The 25,725-nt window shown below is 38.8% G+C and overlaps 1 protein-coding gene across 1 annotated transcript in view; it reads right to left on the minus strand.

Moving 5' to 3' along the window:
* Nucleotides 1-25,725, minus strand: part of TTC29 (tetratricopeptide repeat domain 29) — a 540,856-nt gene that overhangs the window by 153,663 nt on the left and 361,468 nt on the right. Inside the window, exons 4-5 of the mRNA XM_084883709.1 lie at nt 6,314-6,401; nt 3,101-3,137 (exon numbers count right to left, since the gene is read on the minus strand). Of these exons, the coding sequence (XP_084739835.1) occupies nt 3,101-3,137; nt 6,314-6,369 (93 nt within the window). The 5' untranslated portion in view covers nt 6,370-6,401. The remainder of the gene's footprint in view (nt 1-3,100; nt 3,138-6,313; nt 6,402-25,725) is intronic.

Genomic DNA, 25,725 nt, shown 5'->3' on the forward strand with positions numbered 1-25,725 from the left:
AGTGTGGAAACAATGTCAGTGGGCATAGAATGATGAAACTATCATGTGCTGTGAGGGCTTTCAGGTGCCAAAGAACCCACATTTATATTGTTAAACAGAAAGGCACCCAAAAGCCAGAGCCTCTTGATTCCACCACCACTATGTCCTTCAGTTTTGACCTCTACCCTTAGCCCCACCAACCAACAGGAAGGCTTGTTTTGGGTTTTTACATGATTTACCTCCAGCATTCACTACCTTTGTACATAGGGTAAATCATCATCAATCTAGACTTTGAATATATCCAATGTATTAAGCTACTACTTGGTGCTAGATACTATTCATAGAGGTGTTGAAGATACAGCAGTGAACAAAAAGACAAAGATCTCCAACTTTGTGAATTTACATTATAGGGATGGATGTGTGTGGGGGTGGCGAAACAGACAATATACAAAAAAGAACAACAAAAAACCCATAATATATAGAAGATCTATAGCAAACATTAGAAACATTGTATTATACTTAATAACTTCATAATACAGTGACTTAATCTTTTGCAATTTGAAAAAAAAATCTATTTCTCTGATTAGGTGTTACATTAACTCGTTGAGTTATTGCATAATCAGAACTTATTAAATGGCAACTTTTGCAGAACACATGGTGACAAATTATGACCAACACAGGGATGGACCCCACATAAAGTTTTGAAGGGACACCAAAGGCTCCCAAACCCACCTCCCACGAGCCTATTTCACAGGAACTGTAATGTGCAGAGTCCTCTAATGTTACAGAGTAAATCTGGACAATCTCAGTTTCATAACCTAGTGGATTTGAAAAGGAGAGGAGAAAACAATGACTGTTCTTGCCCCAGTCTGGGCATTCCATCCTCTATGAATTAAGACTCTTCTGAGAGCCCCACTTTGCATAGCAAGGGCATTGGTGCAGTCGTGATGAATGCAGAATTGAAATGAGAATTGAAATGCAGCTTTAAAATGAGAAACCAGTACTTGTCATTTCTCTAAATCCTAGGAAGACAAGGCTACTTAGAAACAGTGGGACTAGGCCCCAGAAACTCTGATCCAGCCAACATATCCCATCAAGATATGTACCAGCACCCTCTCTCCAAGACGGGCTACCAGTATGTGATGTAAAATGTATCCTTTTTGATGTTTACTGGGTTTAGATTATTTTGCTAGTAAATGTAAATAATTAATGAAATCAAATGCAAATGTCATACAGGGAGAGGAACAGGTCTTCTGATACAGATCAACTGTGATTTTTTTCCCCCTTCAAAACTCGAGTCAACGTTTCCTACCATTAAAGTTTCAGCTTCCAGTTCCTTCATTTTGCTCTCCTCTGATCTGAGAACATTAGCAGCAGGAGCACCTTTACTCTTAAATTTAGTTTAATGTAAGCACTGCAAGCCCTGCTGGCAAGCCTCAAGGCACAAACTCCGAATGGGGGGTGATCAGAGCTGAATGATAAAGTAGAAAAAAGCTATTAACTGCATATTGGGGAAACTATCCCTCAAGCAATCTATGCTGAAAAGTTTCAGGCCAGAGTTAGGGTGGCAGTTAAACAGGTTCCCTCCCCACCCTAAACCCCCGCATCTTGCCTTGCCTATGCTTTTTGAAAAAGGGGATTTTTGTTTTTCACAATACATGGGCACATAAGGGTATTTTGTTTTCCATAATAGATAATATGTGTACTGAAATTTTGCACACTTAATATTTGAAATACTAAATATTTAAAGGGATTCTGTAACAAATTATTTTCTCATTTAAGTAATCACTATCTTTTTTTATATATATATATATATAAGTTCAGTCTTATTTATGCTGAATTAGAAAACAGTTGTAATCTAGCATATAGAAGCAGCCAGAGGGAAAATAAGTGAGGGGAAAAAAAAATGCAAGCATGCTTTGGGGCCTGATAGTTCAGGCTTGCCTTCTACCTACAGAGTGAAGAGAGCCTTCTGCCTTTGCTAAATTGAGTTGTACCATTTCCCTGGTATGGCCAGTATCCCCAGCTCCTAGGTGATCTCTAATCACGAGGAATTAAGCTAACCGAGCCTGAAGCAGAAATGGAACACTTCCGTAACCATGGCACTTCATCAGGGTCCTCCTGGCTCAAATCCACAGAGGATATCACACAAGATGGGAAGGAAGGCAGGAAGAGCAATGGTTCAGATTCGGGTGAGTAAGGGAGAGGAGAAGGAGAGGTGTTTCTCTAGCTGGTACCAAAATGAGCTTCGCCCCAGGAGCTGAGGGAGAAGCATTCTGTGAGGAGGACCCAGAGGCAGCTCCCCCAGTGCCAGCACGTGGGGAGCAATGCATGTGGCACCACGGGGGCTGAGACAAAGATCAAAAGGCTGCCTGAAGCCAATCCATCGTTGGTGGATTCTTTGATCTGCTGGTTGGCTCTTGTATGGGTCCTATTTAGTCTCTAAATCTGGCCCTCACATTCAAGGACAGATGAGAATGAAGAAACACGGATGAAAGGTTTGAGAGTGTTAGTCAAGGCTGAATGTGTCCCACAGTGTGAGTTTACATCTCTGGCCCCCAAGTAAAATTCTTCAAAGAGTAACCCTGCTGCCCACGCTCCCAGGAGAGATCCTCATCAGGAAACACACAGGGAGGAGGGGAGGCCTAGCGTTGAGTAGACAGTCTACTTAGGAGTGACGATGTCTGAGGCTGACTACTGTCTCCAGAATTCAGTCACTTTAGGGTAAAAGCCAACAAACCTCAGCAAGAAAATCTATTAACTGTCATCAAGAGATTGCAAAATAAATAGGATTTTACTATGTTCAAAACCATTTATAAGAATGAGAACTTTTCATATTATCACCACAAGCTGTCTTGCTGGGAAAGTTTAAAGAAAACTACAAAAGAAATACAAATAATTATGCTCCCGGAAAGAATTTTTTATATTAACATGAGTTTGAAAGAGTCACTAAATTTTTATCCCCTACATCATAATTTTTGGACACTTCTAGCACTCCATGGGAGGTAATTAGATAAGTTTTTAAATACATAGATTTCCTACCAATGGACATTTATTGATGGCTAATCAAAATATACGTTAGTAAAAGTGTTTGAAGACAGGCACAATTCACTCAACTTACAAAGCTGGTTTCTGTTGTTCTTTTCAGGCTTAGGGACCTCAGTGTGAAAATCAGGAAGTAAAGAATAATAGCGAAGGAGAGAAGGGGGAAAAAAATGAAAATTAGTTACTAGAACAATTTCTCTTCCCGCCCCACATCATGAAATAAGTTAATCACACAACAAATAGCAAATACTTACTATATGTTTAGAGGCTTTAAAAAAATTATGGATACTTTGGGATAAATTAATCATTAATCAATGCAATGTCAAAACCTATATTGTTATGTTACAGGGTGGGGCAAAAGTCGGTTCAGATGTAAAACAATACAAGAATTAATAAAGAATAAACTTTATGTTGAAGGTACAACTATGTTTGCCCCACCCTGCATTCCAACACAAATTAAGAATAACAGTTTGATCTCTCAAATCTATGAGAATGAGTTATCTTTACCCAAACCGAGGGCATCTCAGGTCCCTGTCTGCTCCCGCCTAGTTCTAAACAGGCCTAATAAGGTATCCTCACAGGTTCAGGTGCACTGGGGAGCCAGGGCCTCAGCTGAGGAACTTTGAGAGGAGTCTCTAGACCTGGGAGGAAGGTCCGGGGGGGTCAGGGAAGGCACTGCCCGCCTCTCCCTCCTCGGAACTGTGGAAGCCCTGCCCCGGCCTTGTCCCCGAGTCACGAACCTCGGTGATCTGACTCCGGGGAACTCTGGTTTTCCATTCCCCAAAGGGGGGTCCCCCACCGATGGCAGGTGCTGGGCTCCGGCGCCGCCCGCACTTCCCTTCTTTTTTACAAGTTTTGGCGAAGCCATGGCTAGGCGAGCAGACGCCGGGGCGTCTCCAGGGATACGGACCGGGCGTGCAGGGCGGGCGGGGTGGGGTCGGGCTGAACGGGGGCTCGGGATTGGGGCCGCTCCCAGACTCCTAGGCACGGGGGCGGGGCCTGGGGCGGGCCTGGGGGCGGGCCCTGGTGGGGGCGGGGCCTGCGGAGGGCTGAGGCGGGAGGGGGGACAGGGAGGCCCCTCTAGACCCTGCGGGCCTTTCAAACGAGGCAGCTTTCAAAAGTGATTTGTATTTACCGCCCTGAAACATTTCCTTGTTGGCGCTGCATTCTCAATATTTCGCTAACATTTCTCTGCTGGCCACGGGATTGAAGGAAAAACATTCAGTTTGGCCTTTGTGACCCCCATGAGCTGATGCCACTTTACCCAGCTGGTTAAGTCAATTTGTTCCCCTCATCCTCATCCTTAGTTGCAGCCAGAACCATCTATTCCCTTCTTTCTCCGGAAAGAAAATCTAATTTTGAGTTGTGGTGAGCGAAAAACCCAAGATCTCTTTATAGAATCTCCGTGTGTGTCTGTAATTTTTTTTTTTTTTTTACCTGAAACTCAAGATGTTATATTTACACTGATTAAGGACAGTCGGCTAATCTCAGCCCTTCATTCCATCCCATCTCTCACCTGCAAGTGTAAGGAAGCTCACTTCTTTGCTCATTCTCTCATACATACAGAGGACAAGAGAGCGAGGCCTGTTGCTTATTCCCAAATATAGCAGAGCTAGAAACAAGGCTTTTATTCACTGCCTCCTGTCACACTGTAGGTGAGGGAGCCAGCAATACTATTGCGCATACAAGTCATTCTATTAACCATAAATCAATTTATATATATATCTTACATTTCCTTTTCCACTCATCCATTCATCCATTGAAAGGCACTTTGGCTATATACCTCAAATGAGAATGCCAGTCATATGGTAGTTCTATTTTTAATTTTCCATAATGGCTATATCAATTTACATTCTCACCAACAGTGTATAAAGATTTTCTTTTCACCAAAAGGTCTTTAATATACCACTGATCACATAGCCAAAACCAGGCTATATAATCAGGTAAAACAGGTGCAGATTATCAAACTGTATATTTTTAATAAACAGGGTAGACACGGTAGTACAGGTGAAATAAGGGAGCTTCAACCTTTACATAGCACATTATATATATCACTAGCTAGTACATTTCATTCCTATCTTGGCCAAAGGGAGTACCATGTTCCAGGCATCCCTGGAGATAAATAAACAAAAAGTACCACAGATCAGCTGCCAGCTAACTCTATGCTTTCCTACCAAAATAGTAAATCAAAAGCAACACTGCATTTCTGGGGGAACGTCAGACTCCTAAAACAAAATTTTAGGAGTGATAACTCCTTGACTATTCTTATTTAATTATCTGTGCTAGCTGCACAACATAGATGCATATCTTGAGGAATAAAAGGTTGGTCAGATGGTAACTCAAATTGTGTTACTGTTTCTAACAGAGCCTACTTGTAGTTATGCAGCATATATTGCCCAATCCTATATTCTCATTTATAGCAAGAAAAAAAAGAAGCAATTTGCTGTTACATAGGAGGGTTAGTAGTATACTTTTATTTTCCAACTTGGTAATCTGTCAACTCTGGCTCTTTGTTGCAATTTAGTTTTCAGGGACCTTAATATCTTACTATCTCACAGAATATCATGCTGGATCACTGCCCTGACAGGTAGTATAATAGAACATAGAGCAAGAAATAGGTAACTCTATGCCTTGATAATATGAATACTTGCCAACAGGAACAATATACATCTTATGAAAATACAGAAGTCTTTCACTTCAGTAAGGATAGGGGATGGGCTTAGATGGATAGATATTCTAATATAATGTAAAAGATAATTTGTTGACATTTGCACATTCAACCAAAATGTTTATATGTATATCATTGGATTTTGGAGGCTGATCTGAATGATGGTCTCTGATCTCCTCGGAAGCTGTGTCCTGCCCTGGTGTAACAGTGGCAGTTCTTGGTTTCCAGGCATATGATCTGGCCTGATACCAGCTCTTCCCAAGTCTAGTTCACAGCTTCACAATGAGCTTGCAGGCCCCTGATACCATTCCAGGAATTTAATTTTTCTAAAGTTAGCCAGAGTTGATTTCTATTACTTACAATTACAGAATACTAGATTACACAATAATTAAGAAAGTATTAGGTCATAAAAAGTGAAATAATAAAATTTGTTTTAAAAAACCCAGATTAGTAAACATTAAAGATAATATCAAGTTTTCACAACGAACATTTTAGAACATTATACATTTCCTAAAAGTAATAGCTGAAACTCTAAGAGTCAATTAAGAAATTGAACTGAAGAGCATACATAATTACATTTATTTTCTATCGGTACATAGAGATTTGATAAAATCCACTTACCGGTAAAATCCACTTAAAACTTGAAGCCAGCTGGTTTGACTCAGTGGGTGGAGCATTGGCTTGTGGACTGAAGGGTCTCAGTTCGATTCTGGGAAGGGCACATGCTCTGGGTTGAGGAGGTGTGTAGGAGACAGCCTATCAATGATTCTCTCTCATCATTGATGTTTCTATTTCTCCCTCCTTCTCTCTTCCTCTCTGAAATCAATAAAAATGTGATGGGGTAGAGGAGGCTGGGGGAAGGTCAATGGGGGGGGGGAGATATATGTACTACTACATGTAATACTTTAGACAATAAAAAATAAAAAATATATATTTAAAAATTTTGAGGCAAAAATATTTTATTTATGTCCAATGATGGTATGTTTTGAAACTATAAAATATTTTTGAGGTTTAAATATTTTCCATTTTTAGAATAAATCAGATGGAGAAATCTAGTCAGTATTTATTGATCTTACATAAACAGTGTGTACTGCACTAGATATTCTAAAAAAAAAAGCATTTGCTTATTGATGCTTGGAAGTAGTTTTTATACTTAATTTAGAGTCAAAAGTCTTTTTTAAAGATCTTTACCAATATGCATAACATTCTTGTAACTGTCATAAGTGTTTGCAGTTAAAAGAAACTACAAAATTAGCTTTTAGAATTTAGTCACATAGAATTAGCCAGTAGATTGCAAAGTATGTATTCTCAAATTGTCCCTTTGGTAAGATTCTGTACCATGAAAGAGACATGGAGAAGGAGAAGCAGCAGACTGTGGACATGGTACTCAGGCTTATCAATGTTAGGAAAGAGCAGATTTGAAAGTTGAAGGCTTGGAGGAAAAAATTCCTTATAGTTATCAACTTCTAAAAAGCCTGGAAAGTTTTCAGGATCTACCTTGAAAACCTAGGCTACTTTGTTTGATATCTAATGCATATTTCCTTGGTTTAAATATAATTTCAGCTGTTTTTTCCTTTAATGTGTATAAGTCACATTGTTTTCAATCCATAGTATACAAAAAAAAAACAACAAACAAACAACAATAACTTCCAGAATTTGTTATATAAATGTCAGTTGGTATTAAAAATATTTGCTCCTTTTTTCAGCATCTTCTTACCTTTGGTTCTTATGATGCAATTCTAGCAGACTGCTAAATCTGCTCATAATTAAGAATGCCATTTGAATTTGGAAATATGCTTCATTGTTAAATTTACTCATTATTTTGTGCCTCTATTAGCTGAATAAATCTAAAATAGCAATGTTTTCTGTAAGACACTGATTAATTCTCTATCCCTTCTGAATGGGTAATTTCAGAGATCTTTTGGCTCCTATTGCCTGGACTAGCACATGCTGCCCTTGAATACATTCAAGGTCTGCACCAATCTGCCAGATACTGACTGTCCTGTTTGAATAACTGTTTCAAGTCTAAGCAGGGTTAGCTCTGCCTCTGCTTTGTGAAGCCACCCGCGGTTGTGCGGAAGGTACTAAGTTCTGCTGTATTGCTTATGTTTACTCAGCTAATAAGCTACAAACGTGGTACATACTCAGACTTTCTGACTCTAAAGACCTTGCTCCTTATTATGATGCTCTACTGACTTTGATTACTTACGTTTTGCAGATGGGAATGGTCCCTTTGAAGGTGAGAAGTCTCCTAGCAACTCTTCCAGATCACATTATTATTATAATCTTAAATCTTAATATCATCTGATTGCCACCTAATGACAGTAGCAATTATTTTGAGTAGCAAGTTATATTTATTATGGAAACTTCCAATGCCATCCACCCAACTGTCCTGTCCCTCTCACCTTATTAATGTGCTGCCTATATATTCCCACTTGCTCTGCATCAGTGTAATTTTCACTAACTTCCTCTTTCTAGAAAGGACAGCATGGCCTCGGCATCCTGTTCAGCCTGGATTCACCTTCCTGCCTTCTGAAACCCTAGTGTGCTTCTCTCTTTACTCAGGCTGCCCTTTGCCAATCCCAACAGGAATAGCACAGCATTTTATATAGTTCATGTATTGTAGAAATGCATGGCGTGAACTGTCCATTGGTGATTAGAAGGAAAACTTAGAGAAAGCTTACTAAATTACAAAAAGATAATGACTTTCAAATTCCTGAATATTCAGTAAGTCTTCCTTTATTTTTTCAGTCCCATACTTTCCTCTCTTCTGATCCCAGAAGTGCTTTTGAAATGGTAGGTAGGCGGTTTGTGGAAAGAAGAAACTCTGATTAGGCTGTTTGAACTTAATAAGCGCTTACCACAAATAAAATGAACTTACTTTATGCACTTAATTTTACACGAAAATCATAGAAGGCATATATATATATATTTGTGTGTTAAAAACAGAAACTTACTTGGTTTCTACTGGTTCCCTAATACATAAATAATAAATAATAAGCCTAGAAAATTCTCTAATTTACCTCTTCTGTTTTTAAACATTCATATTGAATGATGAGGTGGAGATGGCAGTGCTGTTAAAGATCAAATAAGCCACCATTATAATCGTTCTCAGTAGATAGAGCTCATCCAGCAACTCATTAAACACACAAATTCTGGAAGAGCACATCCATCAGTTTTCACTGTTCCAACAACACATGGAAGGAAGAGTAAAATATTTTCAAGAAATCTGACACTCAAATCGTTTCCTTCAGTGTTTCCATTTCCCCCTTCATCATCTTTTGTTCCAGAGGGAAAAAAAAATAAAAATTGTGATAAAATTTAAGATGTTTTCCAATAGTTTATTCTTCTAAAATATTGATGAAATTCAGAATGAAAGTATGTTTTCCTTTCTTCTGGATTAATGCCACTAAAAGCATTTAAGCAGATGATTATTTAATCAAGTAAAGAATAATGCATATAGTTGATTCCATAAGGAGCTACAGGTACCAAAGAGGGTTCTGCATCTATAAAAGTAGCACATCATATGAAATCACTTGTAAGTGTTGTCACTAAGACTGATGACTTATGGTTAGACCCAGTTGTATTTTTAGAAGTTGTGTCAATAACTGATTCCACTGAAATAGAAGTTACCTAGAAGAGATAATGTTATGACTGGTTAAAAAAAAACAACAAAAACACAGCAGAAGTCAGTGGATGAGGAAGAATTTGCCAAGTGTCCTTTATGGGTTTCCAGAGAGGCTGTGCTAAGATCCTATCTAGCCAGGGACAGCCCTAGAGTATGGCAATCCTGCAGGTGTTCAAAGCTTGGCAGACGTATATTTTAAGGACATCTAACTCCTTTCTCATTCTGGGCTCACCTGTGACTTTCTATGACTTGCTTACTACTGTTAAATAGGAAGTTATGCCCTAAGTAACAGTACTGAGCTACCTGGCCAGGGCATATCTATTGTTGGTTTTGTAAAAGCAAGCTCCCATGAATTTTACAGCCACAAAGAACCCAATGCTTTCTAAAAACCACACCAGTGGGGAAGAAGATGCTATCTTATTTGAGAGTCCAAATGAGAAACCAGCCCTGGCCAATGCCTTGATTGTAGCCTTGTGAGAGGCTAAACAGAGGATCCAGCTAAGCCCTGATCCATGGAAATTATGAGATAATAGATGTGTTGTTCTAAGCTGTTAAGTTTTTAGTAAATAGACCCAAGGTCAGAACATGACCCAAGGTCAGAACACATTTGGTCTGAGGGCAGCGACCCAAAGGGAGAGGAAAATGTATGAGATGAACCTTAGGCCATGATAATAAAATTGGATTTTATTATAGGTATGTTACAAAGTCATTGGAGAATTTAAGCAAGAGAGTGCCATGATCTTTTTGACATGTTTAAAAGTTTCCTAGCTACTTGTGAAGGGTGGGCTACTTGAGTGGGTAGGGAGACTTCTCAGAAGGCAGTTGCATTCATTAATGTAGTTGAAATAATGAGGTGGCTTTGATCACAGTAGTAGAAATGGAATATATTAAAAAAGGAGAATAGTGAAGAAAAATGTGAATGCAGTCTACCAAATCCTAGACATTTGGATACAGCAGCAGGAAGAATGGTGATTCCTTTATTGAAATTGTTGGAAGCTGCCCATTGCCTTTTCTAGCAGAAAGGGGTGGATAAGAAGTCTGGAAGGCTGGTCAACCTAGAGGCTCTGGCCATCCACCCACTGTCTAGTTGAGACAATGGTAGCTGAAGCAACTTCCACCTTTTAATCTCATGTAAATCCTTACTGATAAGATAGTTTGCTTGTTAACTAGAAATTGCCTGCCTAAGGGCTATAGGTGGATCCCAAACCTGAATAAAAGGGATCACAAGGCCCGAGGAAATCTGAGTCCTCTCTTGGGCTTCTGCCTGGCCCCCAATTCCCAAATTTTTATTTTCTTGTCTTGTCTCTTTCACTTGTGTGGAGTCTCTTCCAGAACCCAAACCCTGACGTGGGGGACACTCCCAGAAATGGAGAAATATGAGAGAGGGAAAGTTGGGTTTCTCAGGTGGAACAAAGGGAGGGCAAATCTATGGTGCTATTTTGACATGTTACATCTGAGATGCCATTGACATATTCAGGGAGAGCATGTCAAGGAAGCCAATGAGTAAATAGGTCTGGAACGTAGTATCAGTGGTCTCTATTTGGAGATAATGGAATACTGGTTGCATTAAAAATCAGGAATGGGAAGAAAACCATGGAGGGAGAAGTGTTAACATGTAATAAAAAATTAAATAAATATATAAACTTTCTTCTGACATTGAAAATGATTTTGGCTCTGTCAGCATCAAAACCCATAGGCTATTATCACTATGCTCAATAATATTCATAAAATAATTTGTAATATATACTTAATATTTACTTGAAATTTGGAGAATAGTAGTGGTGTAGAGACAGTAAAACAAGTCTCACTGAAGCCCCAGGGCAGCCTTCTTTGTGGACAGCTCCTACCTGGGGCAGGCTGTTCCATTTCCCCCTCACCAATGCCCCTGTTTCCATTTGAGCCAGAGATCTAGCCCTGGCCAACCTATTCTACTGTCCTCCTGGTTTTACATGATCTCTTGCTTCCAGGCTTTATGCCATTAGTCACACTTGTTTACCTATCAGTTTTAATTTAGTAATTAGAAATGATTACTTCCCAAATAAAATTACCTAATGGGATACATTTAAACCATACTTCAGTTACATTAATGCTAACTTATGATGGCTAGTTTACAACCATGGATTATGATAAATGAGTCAAATAAGTTGATAGTAATAAAATAAGGGTCAACAAAGGTGTGGTTGTTGAAACAAAACACAGATAATCCCACATTGAGTTTTTACTGTAAGATTTCTCACTTCTCAAGAGTGACTCTTATTTTTCTTTCATGAGTGAGTAAAACCTGGAGCTCTCTTGTGCCTTAGGCAGTGAGTTTGAAGGTCTCCTTTCAGACTGAATGAAAGATAATCATCAAAATCTAGGTCATGATAGTATTTATTCTATAGAGAATTGTTTAAACTAATGCTTTAAATTTAAGTCAAGACACATTTTAATATATGATTCATACCATGCCTATCAGATATTCTTAATGACTGCATACATTGTAATCTTGTTTCAAGGATTTTACTTTGAGGGATTTTCTAACATCTAGTAGTATAGCCATTAAATTATCATTACAAAGATATCAAACTTGCTTCATTGCATCTATTTCTCAAGTCACAGGTATTCGGTTTGTGTCTGAAAGCCTTTGAAACTTCAGTATTCCTTTCTAAAGAGAGAATGAAAACAAAGGACTTCTGTGGTATTTTCTTTTTTAAAAGGGGAAACAGAATGGAAAAAGTGGTGAAAGAAAAGTCACCTACCGTGATTTATGACAAGGAACATTTACTTCAGAATGAAAAATAAGCTACTATTAGTTATTATTAGCAATAACACAAGCCTGTTAAATTTTGTAATAATTAAAAGATTTGAAAATGAAAATTAGATAGCAAAATTTTATTAGAAAGTGAACAATTGATGGGGAATAGAAGCAATTATCTATTGTGAATACTTTTCTTATGTGACAAATTAAGCTATATTACATATTATTTACATTTTAATAAAAACCATTCTAGTTTTTACTATATAGAAAATAAACATTTGGTATTTAAGAGTATAAAAAATGAACTACATTAAAGATTTACTCAGAAAGTTTATTTTATCTTATCAATTTACTTATATAGTTTATTTTGAATGAAAGTTCCAAATGAAGAAACATATATTAGACCAGCAGTGAAATTAGGATAAAGTCAAAGTGAGTCCCCAAAATTTCTGAAATAGCTGCCTTGCTAAAACCAGAAAATAATGAAAACTGACTAAAACTGCATTCTTTGGCTAAAAATTCCACATAGCAGAACTATTTGCAAGAAAAAAGGTATCTAAGGAGGTAGAAATAGCATGTTTGAACTATGTTAGGATTAAGAGTTAGTGTTATAAATAAATATTTGAATAATGTTAGAATAAAAGTTAACATTTGTAAATCCTGAAAGAGATGATAAGGATGTAGCTTTGAACTATGGAATGGGTGGGGAGTTATTCATCATAAAGTTCCCATACTCAGCACTGAGGTTGGAAGAGGAAGCCACTTCTGTATTTATTCTAATAAATACAAATAAATACCTGAAAACTAGGAGAGTGAGGTATGGCAATAGTAACTGGCTAAGGGGGGTAGGGGGAAGGTCTATAAGGGAGGGTGGATCATGTGAAGGAGCAAGGGATTAATGAGAGTAGAGCCAGATTTCTGTCTCTGTTTTATGACCTGTATGTCTTAACTTCCAATTAACTTCCTTATACAATGATGACTAATGTTCACAAGGAGGCTATGTAGGTGTAAGGACTCTTAATTGCAAGTGAATCCCCTAACTGCCAGTGGCTAGATGGAAGTTTTCCAGGAAAATGGAGACATCCAGTCCAAGTTACAACTGAGAAAGTTGAAGTCCAGGGAGATGAAATGATCATCCAGCTAACAGCAGTAGCACAAGAACACGGGTCATCCAACCCTGACAAGGCAGGCCTTTCTTCACCACACTGCAAGACCGGCTAGATGTCATCCCTCCTTTCAGAGTCAAGATGGGTCATCAAAATTCACTGCCTTTTCAACCAATATGGTCAGCTTTCCCCCTAGCTAAATCAGAGCAAATCAGAGAGAATATGCCATCCTTTATTTGAGTTTTATTTCCTTTCTTATTTCTCATGGAGTTGTTAATGAGCAGTGGAATGGCCAAAAATCAGAAAAGGAGAGCAAAGGATATAGAAAGTCCACAATGACTAACTAGTCACACTGTAACTGAATGTTAACACTGACACATGTATCTGCAGCAGATCAAAAGCCTTCACCACATCCTGAAACCTCAAAAAACCCAACTGAACCTAGACCCGGGAGAATAATTTCTCTGGAATAGAATGGCCAGCCTCTCCAAGAATCTGCTGAAACGGAGACACTATTCCCTTTAACACAAAAGGACTGATTGTAACTGAAAATAAAAAATAGCCTTACTGGTGAGCTGTTTCTGTGCATGGCTCTGCCTTCCCATCCTCTGCACTGGACAAGTACAGGTAACAAATGGTCTTTAGACTGAGGAAGGAGAGTGATGGATCCCTGCACACTCACACACTCACACATTCACAACCACGCTCCTGAGAAGTCATCAGCCAGTGTCTTTCTGAAGTGCTGCTGTTCAATGCATGTCAATATATATGCATGCCTAAGGGCCAAGGCCCTGGAGTGTTTTCCTGAGGTGGCTGACTTGCCCGGCCACACTCTGGTTGTGGGAAAGCCTCTGTAGCCATTGCTGAGCCCATCTTCCTGGATTCTCTCTTCTCTTCCCTCACCTTTCCAATCCCAGATGGTAACTGGTCTTTAAAACCATTTCTTCTCATCCTTCAGTGTGACTACCAGCGCCTGGGATCCAGTCTCTCACTGTAGTTATCTGTTATTTTCTCATGGCTGTTTCCCCTTGTAGCAAGGACGAGGGGGAGTTTCCTAACCCTGAGAGCAATTGTCAGAGGAGGTGAGGAAGAGGAAGAACTACCCCCACCCACCCCGCAAAAGGTCCTGATTTAAGGTGAAATATAATATCTAAAAAAAAATCAGCTCCTGACCTTACAAATGTGGATCTTCTGGTGGCTGGTCTTCAGTATCTATGAGTGTCTACCCCTTTCCTGGATGTTTTAGGTATGAATTCTAAGGATGGGCAGAATTTCAAAGTAAAAAATTGATTATTTTCTCCAAGCAATCTACCCCTGGGTGTTGCTGTGTAAGTTGTAGTTCTTTTGGTTAATAATCTCTTGGTTATATCAATCTATCAGTTTACCTGATATAATCGTCATTAGCACAAAGAGAGGAAGGTCCTGGATTTAATTTACCAGGCAGATATGGTAATGTTACATAACTACTCAGGCCCTTCAGGAACATGGGCACAAGGTCCAAGATGCCATCGTGTGTTCCAGACATTGAACAAAAGCTCCTGGGGGGAGAGGTGAGGCATGGGGGCTGAAATCCAGCCTATTTCCACTTCCCTGCCCATGCCCTGATGAGGACTGCAATCCCTGGAGAAAGAGGTGACATATTTTGTCACACAAAGTCAACTTGGGTTGGTCAAGTCTGTGTCAGCTCTTCCCAAATTGATCTGCTCAGAGCAGAGGAACCCTAGAGATAGCCAGCGCCTTGCCCCAGCATGAGTTCTCTGCTCATTTTATGGACATCCAAATAATATCTGTAAGTGAAGAAATGAGAGCAACAGTAAGTTTTCAAAGCTTCTTTAGCAGCGGAATCATTGTTGCTTTTTTCCCCCCAAATGAATTCTGATAAAGCTGATGTCTAAATCAGAGCTGCTCTGGTTAAATCCTAGATGGGGAATAACTTTCTCCACTTCTCACTGTGGACTGTAGTTAAAGAATTTCTTTGCTACAAATTACTTTTAATGAATCACTAGAGTGTAAACCTTCCACCTGAAGGTTACTCAAAGTTTCTTCTTAAACCACGGCCCAAACATGCAAAATGCATTGGGAATTCATCGTCATCGTCATTCACGATTCTCCTGCTGCCTTGATTTTTTTAACTTTTATGTTCCAGGGAGACTACGGCTGTTTGCTTACATGAAGTGGTGGCACAACACTGAGGATCAAGTGTCATCATTTATATCATGACCAGTTATGACACTCTTGGTTCTTTGTGTGTTGAATAAGTCCCCTGCTTTGCCTTGAAGTTCTGTGCCTTGCTTGTGCCCTGAGTGCATATCCACACATAAGGTAAAAGGAGACACTTAAGATACAAATGATTCTAGGTCAGCTACTCATTATTACTTATTTTTTCCTTTCAATGCAGTCAAATTCCCTTTACTAGCTCTATGCTGGTAAATGTGATGCTTAAAAAGAGAGTTTACCTATCAAGTATTTATTATATTTACTTTTTCATCCATTTTGAACCTTCTATTTAAAAATAAATATTCTTTTTCCCTCTCTGTCTCTGGGAATGTGATGATTGGTTTTCTGTTTCAGCTTGGCTAGGCCATAGGAACCAGGTATTTGGTCAAACACAGCCTACATATTGCTGTGTAGTTATCCTTAGATGAGATTAACAGTTGAATCAGTGGACTTTCAGTAAAGATGATAAAAGAAAAGATGGAAATCCCCTGAGCATGAATGATTTTTGCCTCCAGACTGCCATCTCTACACCCCTGGGCCTCCAGCCTGCTAGCCTGACCTTACAGAATTTGGACTTATCTCCCAGAATTGCAGGAGCCAAATCCTTAAAATAAACGTATCTCTTTTCTTCTATCTCTCTGTCTTCTCTCTTTCTCCCTAACTCTTTCAAAACACACACACACACACACACACACACACACACACACACACACTGAGTTCTCTTTCTCTGGAGAACGCTAATATACAGGTTCTTTAATTCTGACCTGTGTTGTTGCCTACCCATGCTTTTATGTAGAAGACCATTAAAATGCCAGTGAAGGCCATGTCCACACTTCTCATACATTTTATGAACAGAAGCATCTCTTATTAATTGCTGTTGATTAGCCAAAAGGCAAATATTTAATTAAACCTTGAGAGAGGATAAAATTGCACATGAATTATCTATCTGAGAGCACGTAGGTCTGTACATTTCATTAAGATGGTTTAACTAATAATCGCGTCCCTTATACAAAGTCTTGTCTGAGCAGGTTGATTGGTTTTTCTTTCTTCAGTTTTCTCCCCTGATGCTCCCTGGAGGGATGATGTTATTTTTTCTAAAGTCGGATGTTTGTTGATTTGTATTTACTTTGCTCCTTATTGTGTCCCATTAGAAGCACTGCTGATCACATCACAGATGAACCCTTTTGTTTATTATCTTTGAAAATGTATCCTCAGGGGTAATTATTGGCTACACTGAATGACAATGAAGCCTCTTAAGAGAAAAGATTTAGCTGGTAGGTGAGCAGAACTCATTTTTCCACTGGTTCTCTTACATTCTTCCCTCCTTGTGGATTTTCTTGGTATTGCTGTTCTGAGTTTCCGCAGGTCAGAAGGGTCACTCTGGCATTGGGTGAGTGGGTTTTGAATGTACACTTCAAGTACAGACACAGACTTCTACTCTGTTATTTAAAGAAGCAGTAAAAATCTCAACATCTCCTATGTGTCTGTGTAGGACTGAACAGATGTGGCTTATTCAACACAGACCTTGTGAGATTGCTCCTGAAAAGAATGAGGCAGGAGCCTGAGCCCTCAACTGCAGGGACCACACTTTGTGCAAAGAAAAATAAGGACACTTATACTCAAAGAACTGCTCAAATGTGCTACTCGCAGTTTTGTTTTGTGTTTTGTTTTTTTTTTAACTCTTGCTTCTTTTTCAAGGGCGATAGTAATGGGGTGTATGCATGTGTTTTAATGGCATCACTTGGTAATAAAAACTTTGCAGCTCTGTACTGGTCCTGCTCATTCTTTTACAAAATATTTTGGAGTTTTCTGTCTTATGAAATTCAAATGCCTGGGAAATGCTGGCCTACATACACGTTTCTTGCTTTGTTTGATGCTCCTGCTTCCAAATTCTAGTCACTCCTCCTCTGATGTTGCAGGAGTGTATTTTCTGTGCAATAAAGAACACACGACTGTTTGTCATCGTTAACGATGCAGGGTGTTGATCTCTGTGACCAGGTGGCACCACTGGAGGGCTTGACACAACATTTTAAAAGATGCTCTTCTTTAATGAAATGGAGCTAGACCAGCTCAGGAAACAGCACATACATTTCCCTGGCACAGTGCTTGTTGTTCATCTAAGGAAGACTGCTAGGGTGCTAGGAAAATCTCTACTCCACGATGCTCTATAGATTGGCTGTGAGGATTGTTCACACGACACGACCAGTGTCTGGCCTCTGTAGAGGAAGACAATTAAACCATTAACTGGGCTGAAAAATACCTGACCAAGACTCTGAGATATTCTTCTAAGTACGTGTGGCATAAATCACCTTATTCACTCACGAAGAAGATACTTTATATTGTTTCTCTAATTATGCATACCATACCCATCTATAATGATAAAAGCATAATATGCAAATCGATCGAATGGCTGAATAGCAGAACTACCATCTGGACGACCATGCCATGACACCCACTGGTGCCAGGTCAGCCAAGGCAGGTGCGATGGGATTGACTGGGGCTTGGTCATCACCCCATGATAACCCAGTAGAGGGAGGCCCAAGCCACTGGCTGGTGGGCAATCAATTGGGGGCTCCACAATCACACCAAAGAGGGAGGCCCAGGCCACTGACTGACAGGCTGTGGTGGGTGGGCGGGGCCTCTGGGTGGGGCCTCCCTTTGCTGGGGTGACCCATCCCAGATCCCCGGCTGGGTTGGCAGGGCCTACCTTTTTGGGGTGATCCATCGCAGAGCCTGGCCATGGACCCCCCACAAAGGGGGGTCCAGGCTACCTGGCCTGAAGTGCTGTGATGGGTGGGTGGGGCTTCCCTCTGCGAGGTGATAGATTGTGGGACTCCCAGACTGTGAGAGGGCGCAGGCCAGGCTGAGGGACTCTCCTCCCGACCCCCAGTGCACAAATTTTGTACACCGGGCCTCTAATTGTATTATTAATAAAAAAGCCTTCTTGTATAAAGATGGCATAGACATATTTAAAATCATTTGGTGCATGAGAGTCAAAGGATTACCTGTGAGAATAATATACAGGGGAGAAGGGGAAACACCTAAAATTGTCCTAATTACAAAGCTGCGACCTCAGATTTACTTCACTCACTTACATGTGTAATTAAAATGTATAACATAATAATTATTTTATTGTCACATCTTGTTTTTAGTATCTTTGTGATTCATTCATTCATTCATTTCTCGTTGAGTTTCTTTTATGGGTCAGGCATGTATAGTGTACTGAGGACACATAGTCAAGTAAGTGTAATACAATAAGTAATAAAACGTGGTTGGTTCTATGACAGGAGCAAGCTTGTGGAGCTAAGAGTTTTATTCATGGCCAAACTGATGATTTACAAAAGGAAACCAACTCTAATAATCATTCCTGTTTTGCTCTTCTTTGTATCTGCCTTAGGCACACACAATTTTTTTATGCTAAGATGATATTTTCTGCTCTTTTCATTGCTACCTCCTCAAAAATGTGGTAAGTTTGAAAACCTGAAAAATCCTAAATAGAAGAATAGTGGTTTATTGGTACTGCTGAAACACTATTCGTTGATGTAGGCTCTGAGAGAAACTGCTGCTAAATTATCTGGCCTTTGTTTAAAAGGAAATTCAAAGCAACCACGGTCATCACAAATCTACACATGTGGAAATAGTGACTTAGCTGAATACTAGAGCACAGACTGGAGAGAGCTGGGTGCAACAACAGGGTGAACGCAGAGATGCTGGTTTAAACAATTGCTACTGGGAGAGAGGACCAGAGCGCATCCAAATGAAACCGCGTCCAGCTGAGAGCCTCTCAAGTTCAACACAGAGACTTTCATTCTTCTGTGCAGTTATTTAGACTGAAAATGGAAGCGTGCAACTGTGAGGCAGATCTCATTCATGCATAATTGAAACACCCAAGGGTAAAATAGTGAGGCACAATGGATGACATCTGATAAAAAGAGAGCAAGGAGAGAGAAGAAGTTAAAAACAAGATACAAGACCCTGGGGACCAGAGAGAAGAATACCTGACATAGGCCAAATAATCTCAAATAAAAATATTCAAATTACCAGACAATGCAAATATAAAGACAAATGCATGGGAGAGATGTGAGGATTGGGTAGAAAAAAATGCTGAGAATATGAAACAGTCAAGCAATGACTCGCTGGTGAGTGTAACTCTTATTCCAACAAAATGCAGCCATAACAGTGTTTCTGTCATGTTCTCATAAACCTAGGAACTAAACAGAATTAAACTTGCACAAGATTCATTGTCTTTAAAGGAGTTATATTCTAAAGAGCTATTGAGACATATAGTCACACACACACACACACACACACACACACACACACACACACATATATATATATATATATATATATATATATATATATATATATATATAACTACAGAGCATATGCATGCATATATATTATGTTTTCTCAACTTACTGAGAGAGTAATGGTGAGTGTGTGTATCTGTACATAGTTGATTTCCTAGCTGTGAAGGATAACTTTCATTTCAGTAGATAGATTTGCAGAAAAGTAAGACTTGTGAAAATAACTTAAGGATAGAAATGACTGACTGGGAAACAATAAACAAGTAGTGTGGTTGTATTGTTCTTGGCAATCAGGAGGTTTATTGAACACTTATAATGAACTTGTCACGATTCTATTCCATTTAATCCTTACAAGAATTTTCTGAAAAGGCATTACTCTCACTTTAGGATTGAGATTCTGAGGCTCAGAGAAATTAAGTCACATAATCTTGTCTGAATATAAACCAAGTTTTCCCCATCGCTCACCTTTTCCATTCCCTTTGAGAGATGAAAAGGGAAGGTTGGCTAAAGTTGGAGCCACAGTTAGAAGCCACATTTCCAAAAAAATATGAACTAAATACAGAGAACTTTCTGGGACTCATAAAATTTATATGCCCCCCCCCCCCCCCCCCCACACACACACACACACAGAACTCCAAAGAAGGAAAAGAAGTTCTTGGTAATCCTGGCCACTCCTCCCCTTTTATTGCCAGTGTAAATGCCAGTGTCACTGCCAGTTCAGATGATTATGGGTCGCTGGTCTATGTGATGAACCAGGACAAGAAAGTTGGCCATATGCTTAGGAGGTGAGGGTCAGAGGGCATAAAAGAAATTGCAGTCAGACAATCAAAGCATTGAAGGGAGCCGGTTCAACCTGGAGTGAGCTATTTACTGAGTATTAAATATTTTAAGATAGTTATCTGAGTCTCTAGGAGGTTACAAAGCCTGTTACATATTTAGCAAAATTATACACTAGTCTGTCTGAATCCAGAACTCAAGCAGCTTCTATTCCCATGTGACCTCAAGGCTAGCCGGGTCTCAGTATTGCATTAAGCCTGGAATACCAAGAATATGGCAAATGGTGTTTTGCAATACAGATCAGTTACAACTGGCACAACCAGCCAGCCCTAGTCGTGTACCTCTTTAATAAAAATCACTATAGTGTAATCCATATTATATGAGTATACTCTACAAGAGAAACAAAAATGTTGACTTGACAGAAATATGTTTCTATCTATGCTGCTTTCCGTCTTAACTACCATGCGCCTTGCACATGCGGATGTACGCAAAGCACTGTATCATTGGCTTAAAAAGGCAATTTGGCTTCTACTTTGTTCATCCAAATGTTCCAATTAGTTTAGTGCTTTCATAATTATGTATAATTCAGTTTGCATTTATGCAGAAATGTTTATTTCCATAATTGTAACAAGCATTTAAGTTAATTACACACTAACCTCTTGATTCCATGGGCCAACTGTTGAGTCTTTTTGTTAATATTTTAAAGCCATGCCTTTTTATTTTTGAGTCCCCTCCCCCCCTGCACCCCATCTTTGATGTGTTGTTTCTTATCCTTGTTTAGAATTCTCTAAGGACTATTCTCAGAATAATCTTGCAGTTTTTCTTTTATGACTGAAACTTTGCATTTTAACTGTTGTCTGGAGATAGTTTCTTCCTTGTGAAATATCAGTTTTAATAACAGGAAAAGAAAAATGCTATAAATCTGCACTAACCACATAAAGCTGAAGTCTCTGAGAGACTGATTAACATGAAGACTCTACACAGGTTTTTCAATAATTAGAGGACGTGCTTGCATGAAGCCACGGCTGCTCCGGCCTTGAAGCCAGTTCCCAGGGCAGCCAGCAATTATTACAGCCTAGAGTACATTTCTTCTATTCTACGCCTGAAGCTATTGAAGTGGTTTTCAAATAAAGGTCTCTTAATTTCACAAAAAGTTAACATCACCTTGGATGAACAACACTTCTCTGCTGATACCTTCACTACACAGTTGGGAGAGAACCCTCAGAGAGAAGGCAATTAGAAATTCCTAATTAGCTGTTCATCCACCCATAAAAGGTTAAGAGTATTCTGGCCTCGGCTTGCATGAACCGAGCAGAAGGTAGATCCAGCTGCCCACAGTGCCCTGCTAACCACCTGCCCCATCAGCCTCTTCAGGGCACATGAGTGAGTTGGCAATTTTATTGTGGGGTTGACTATTTGATTATTTTTCCTTTTTGTCTCAATGTATTATAAACAGCAAGCAGAGCATGAAAATGATTGTTGTTATTCCTTTTGTTACAATTTCCTTTTGCTTAGTATACAATCAGCAAGCAATATATGCTGAATATTAGCCTTGATGATTTTAGGAAAAATACAAAACCATGTGATGCTTTATCATCAATAGCCATGGAGTTCTACTTTCTGATGCATAATTGCATGTATAATCTAGCTATACTAATACAGCATCATGAACAATTATGAGTAAGGTAGCTCATTAGAATATATTATCATTTTATGTCAATTAGTGCTGATGAAATTTTGACTCCATGATAAAACCCACAGGTACATTAGGCTTCTTCTGCCTGATGGGCTTACTATCTTAACTAAGCAACACACAGTATAAATGACAAGAGAAAATTTATCTGCTTGATCAAAGAAATTGACTTAGCATTTGATTATCTTTTATCTGTTCTTTCTGTTTTGCCAATTCAACCATGCACTTTGGCAGAATGCACAAATTGGATCCAGAACAAAAGTCTCAAGTTGGAGTGGGACATGAAGAAAGGAGAAGGCAAAGAAAAGAAGAAGAAAGAAAAGAGAAAGTCAAGCACATCAACATGTTGCCTACTCTCTGGCAGTACAGTTGAATATTTGTGGTATGAGAGAGTCATGATTTGTTCTAAAGTTGAGAAAGTTGTATTGATTTGGTAAAATATGATCAGTTCAGTTTGCATCATTATGCAAATGTGAAAGAGATGCAGAAGCATCTGCTTCATCTCTCTGGGAAATTAATCGACTGCAAACTGCATTCAACACACTGGTTTTTGATGCCATAAAGCCTAACCTAACAAATAAGTTTAGAAAAGACTGATTTCTGACTCCAACTGCAATTTGTGTCTAATCCTAAATTTTTATTTCACTTTGCAATATTTCTTCAGGAAAAGTAATTCTAGTATGTATAATTACATCCATCTATAATAATAAAAGCGCAATATGTAGACTGAACATTATTCCGGATGACCTTCCGGATGAAGTTGGGGTGGTGAGGGAAGCCCGGGTCTTGGGTGCCTACCAGCGGCCAGAGGGAAGGAAAGTCTACTCTTGGATGAATTTCTTGCATCGGACCTCTAGTTTGTATATAAAATATTATCCTCAGTGAGTTTGATTACTAATTTTCAATCCATATTTCTGTAGATATAGAGTATACAAAACTCCATTTTGTGTATGCTATACTGGTGACTAAATTTCTTCAATAAGAAATCTGGGGTTGGCCCTGGCCAGTTAGCTAGAATGTTGAACTGATACACTAAGGTTTTGGATTCAATCACTGGTCAAGGCACGTACAAAATTCAACCAATGAATGCATAAATAAATGGAAAAACAGATTGATGTTTCTTTCTCTCTTTCTCTGCCCCCCCCCCAAATTAATAAATTAAAAAAGAAAGAAAGAAAGAAAGAAAGAAAGAAAGAAAGAAAGAAAGAAAGAAAGAAAGAAAAGAAAAGAAACTTGAGCTATTGTCACAGCTCCATTTGTTTTTCTGGGAGGTTTACTTAATCCCTTTGTTCCCATTTCTATGTTTGTAAAATGGGTGTAATACTTATTTTTCTGTTTTCTTCTCATAATTGTTAAGAGATTAAATAAAATAATGCATATGATGTGTACTATGCTGTGAAAATGATAAAAGATTCCACAAATATATTAAGTCATTAATAGGAAACACTGCACATGCACACACAAAAAGCAACAGTCAATCAATACATGTCAAAGAAGGAAAGAGGAGAGAAAAATGATATTGATTACAGATAGCAGACAAATTATTGTGTTGGCCTATGATTTTTACACATTTTTCTCAAGTCCTTCTAGGTGATAAACTAAAAGTGAAAGAAACCAAGTTTTGAAGTGTTTTTGAAGTAAAAGACTCACAACCATGAGTCTTAATTCACAAACTGACCAAAACAATGGCAGTAACTCCATATATGTAAAAGATCTTGTCTTTGAAAACAACTATCTGAGAGTCACCTTAGCCATGACACTCACATAAATATCAAACTTGAAATGCTGAATAAAATGAATTATTTATCTACAGTTTAACTTCTATTCAAAATAATATAGGAATATGGCAGGCTCTTCGGTGGCAAGAAAAACCCACAGATTAACACACTCCAGGCGGAACAAAATGCCTCTAGAGTCCCTCCACTCTTGGGTTGAATCTCTTTCTTCTTTCCTGCTCCTCTCAGGGTGTTATAGATTAAATGTTTGTCCCCCCTCATTCTTATGTTCAATCCAAAGCTCCAATGTGATGGTATTTGGAGGTAGGACCTTTGGGAGGTCATTAGGCCATGAGGGTGAATTTCTTAAAAAGGGATTAGTGCTCTCCTTCTGCAAGAGATGCCAGAGAGCTCTGTCATGTGAGGATACTGGAGGCCAGTAGTCTGAACCTGAAAGAGGTCCTCACTGGCATACACTCACAAAATGGGAAAATAAATAATAACAACACTAAATATTCATGAGGATTTGGAGAAACTGAAATTGCTAATGGGAGTATAAAATTTTACTCCACTTTGGAAAAAAATTGGCTGTTTTATATAAAGTGAATCACCTATCCTATGGCTCAGCAATTACTCTTGTAGGCATTTACTAAGGAAAAATGAAAACATATGTCCACAAAAGATTTGTACAAAACTCTACGTGAGAGCTTTATTCCTAATAATCCCGTACTGGCAACAATTCAAATAACCATCAATTAGAGAATGGACCAATAATAGGGCACTCATACAACTGTATACCAATCAGCAATAAACAGAAATGAACCCCCTCATTCACTCAATAACACGAATAAATCTCAAGAATGTAGTGCTGAGCAAAAGATGTCAGACATATGAGGGTGCTGACTATGTGATTCCATTTACATGAGAAATTTGAAAATGACAGTTTCCTCTGGGAGGGCAGGAATTTACTGGTTATGAGCATGAGTGGACTTTCTGAGGAAATGGAAATTTTGTGTATCTCATTAAGGATGTGGATTGCACAGGTGTGTGCATTTGTCAAAACGCATTGAAATGTGCAGATCTGTGCATTTTAGAATATATAAATTTACCTCAATGAAATGAATGATTCATAGAAACTAATCTGATACTTTATTCAGCCGGTAAAATAGCAAGGCTATTTTTTTTTTTTTACAAGCCTGAACAAGCAAGAATTTTGATTTATGTGTTTTTGTAAAATTTCAATTATATATTCTGGCTATTTTTCCTACTAATATTAGTGAGTTTCTTAGATCAGTTAATTAGACTGCTAGGAAACTTCATTTGGTCTACTATTTGCAACCTAATAATATGCCGGAGCTATTACCAAACTGTGAAGTTATCGCTACAGTTGCCAATTCCTAAAACAGACCTTCACTCCCAGGACGAGGAAGACAGCAGCCGATTGTCTTCAAAATCATTTTTGATACCTTCCTCTTTTTAGATTCAATTGATTACCAAGTCCTGTCAATTTTACCTCCTAACTATCTCTAGATTCTCTACCCTTCTCTCTGCAAGTTGTGAATTGCTTGATTGCCTTAGTTTAGGTTTTCATCATCTGTCTCCTACCTGGACTCTTGGGAAAGCATGCGAACTTGCATTTTTTTTATACATCCCTACAAGGATTCTCAATGAAACCACAGCTTCCTGTTACAGGGAAAGGGTTTGAGAGGGAATAGAGAACCCACAACTTTCAGCCTTACTCTTGGAGGTTTTATCTCATTCTTTACTGTTATTATTATTAATAACCTTTTAAAGTACATATTATGTGCTATGCTCTAAGCATTTACATGTATTTAAATATATTAATT

This window comes from Pipistrellus hanaki (assembly GCF_964339955.1).
Source record: "Pipistrellus hanaki genome assembly, chromosome: 5".
Lineage (NCBI taxonomy): Eukaryota > Metazoa > Chordata > Mammalia > Chiroptera > Vespertilionidae > Pipistrellus > Pipistrellus hanaki.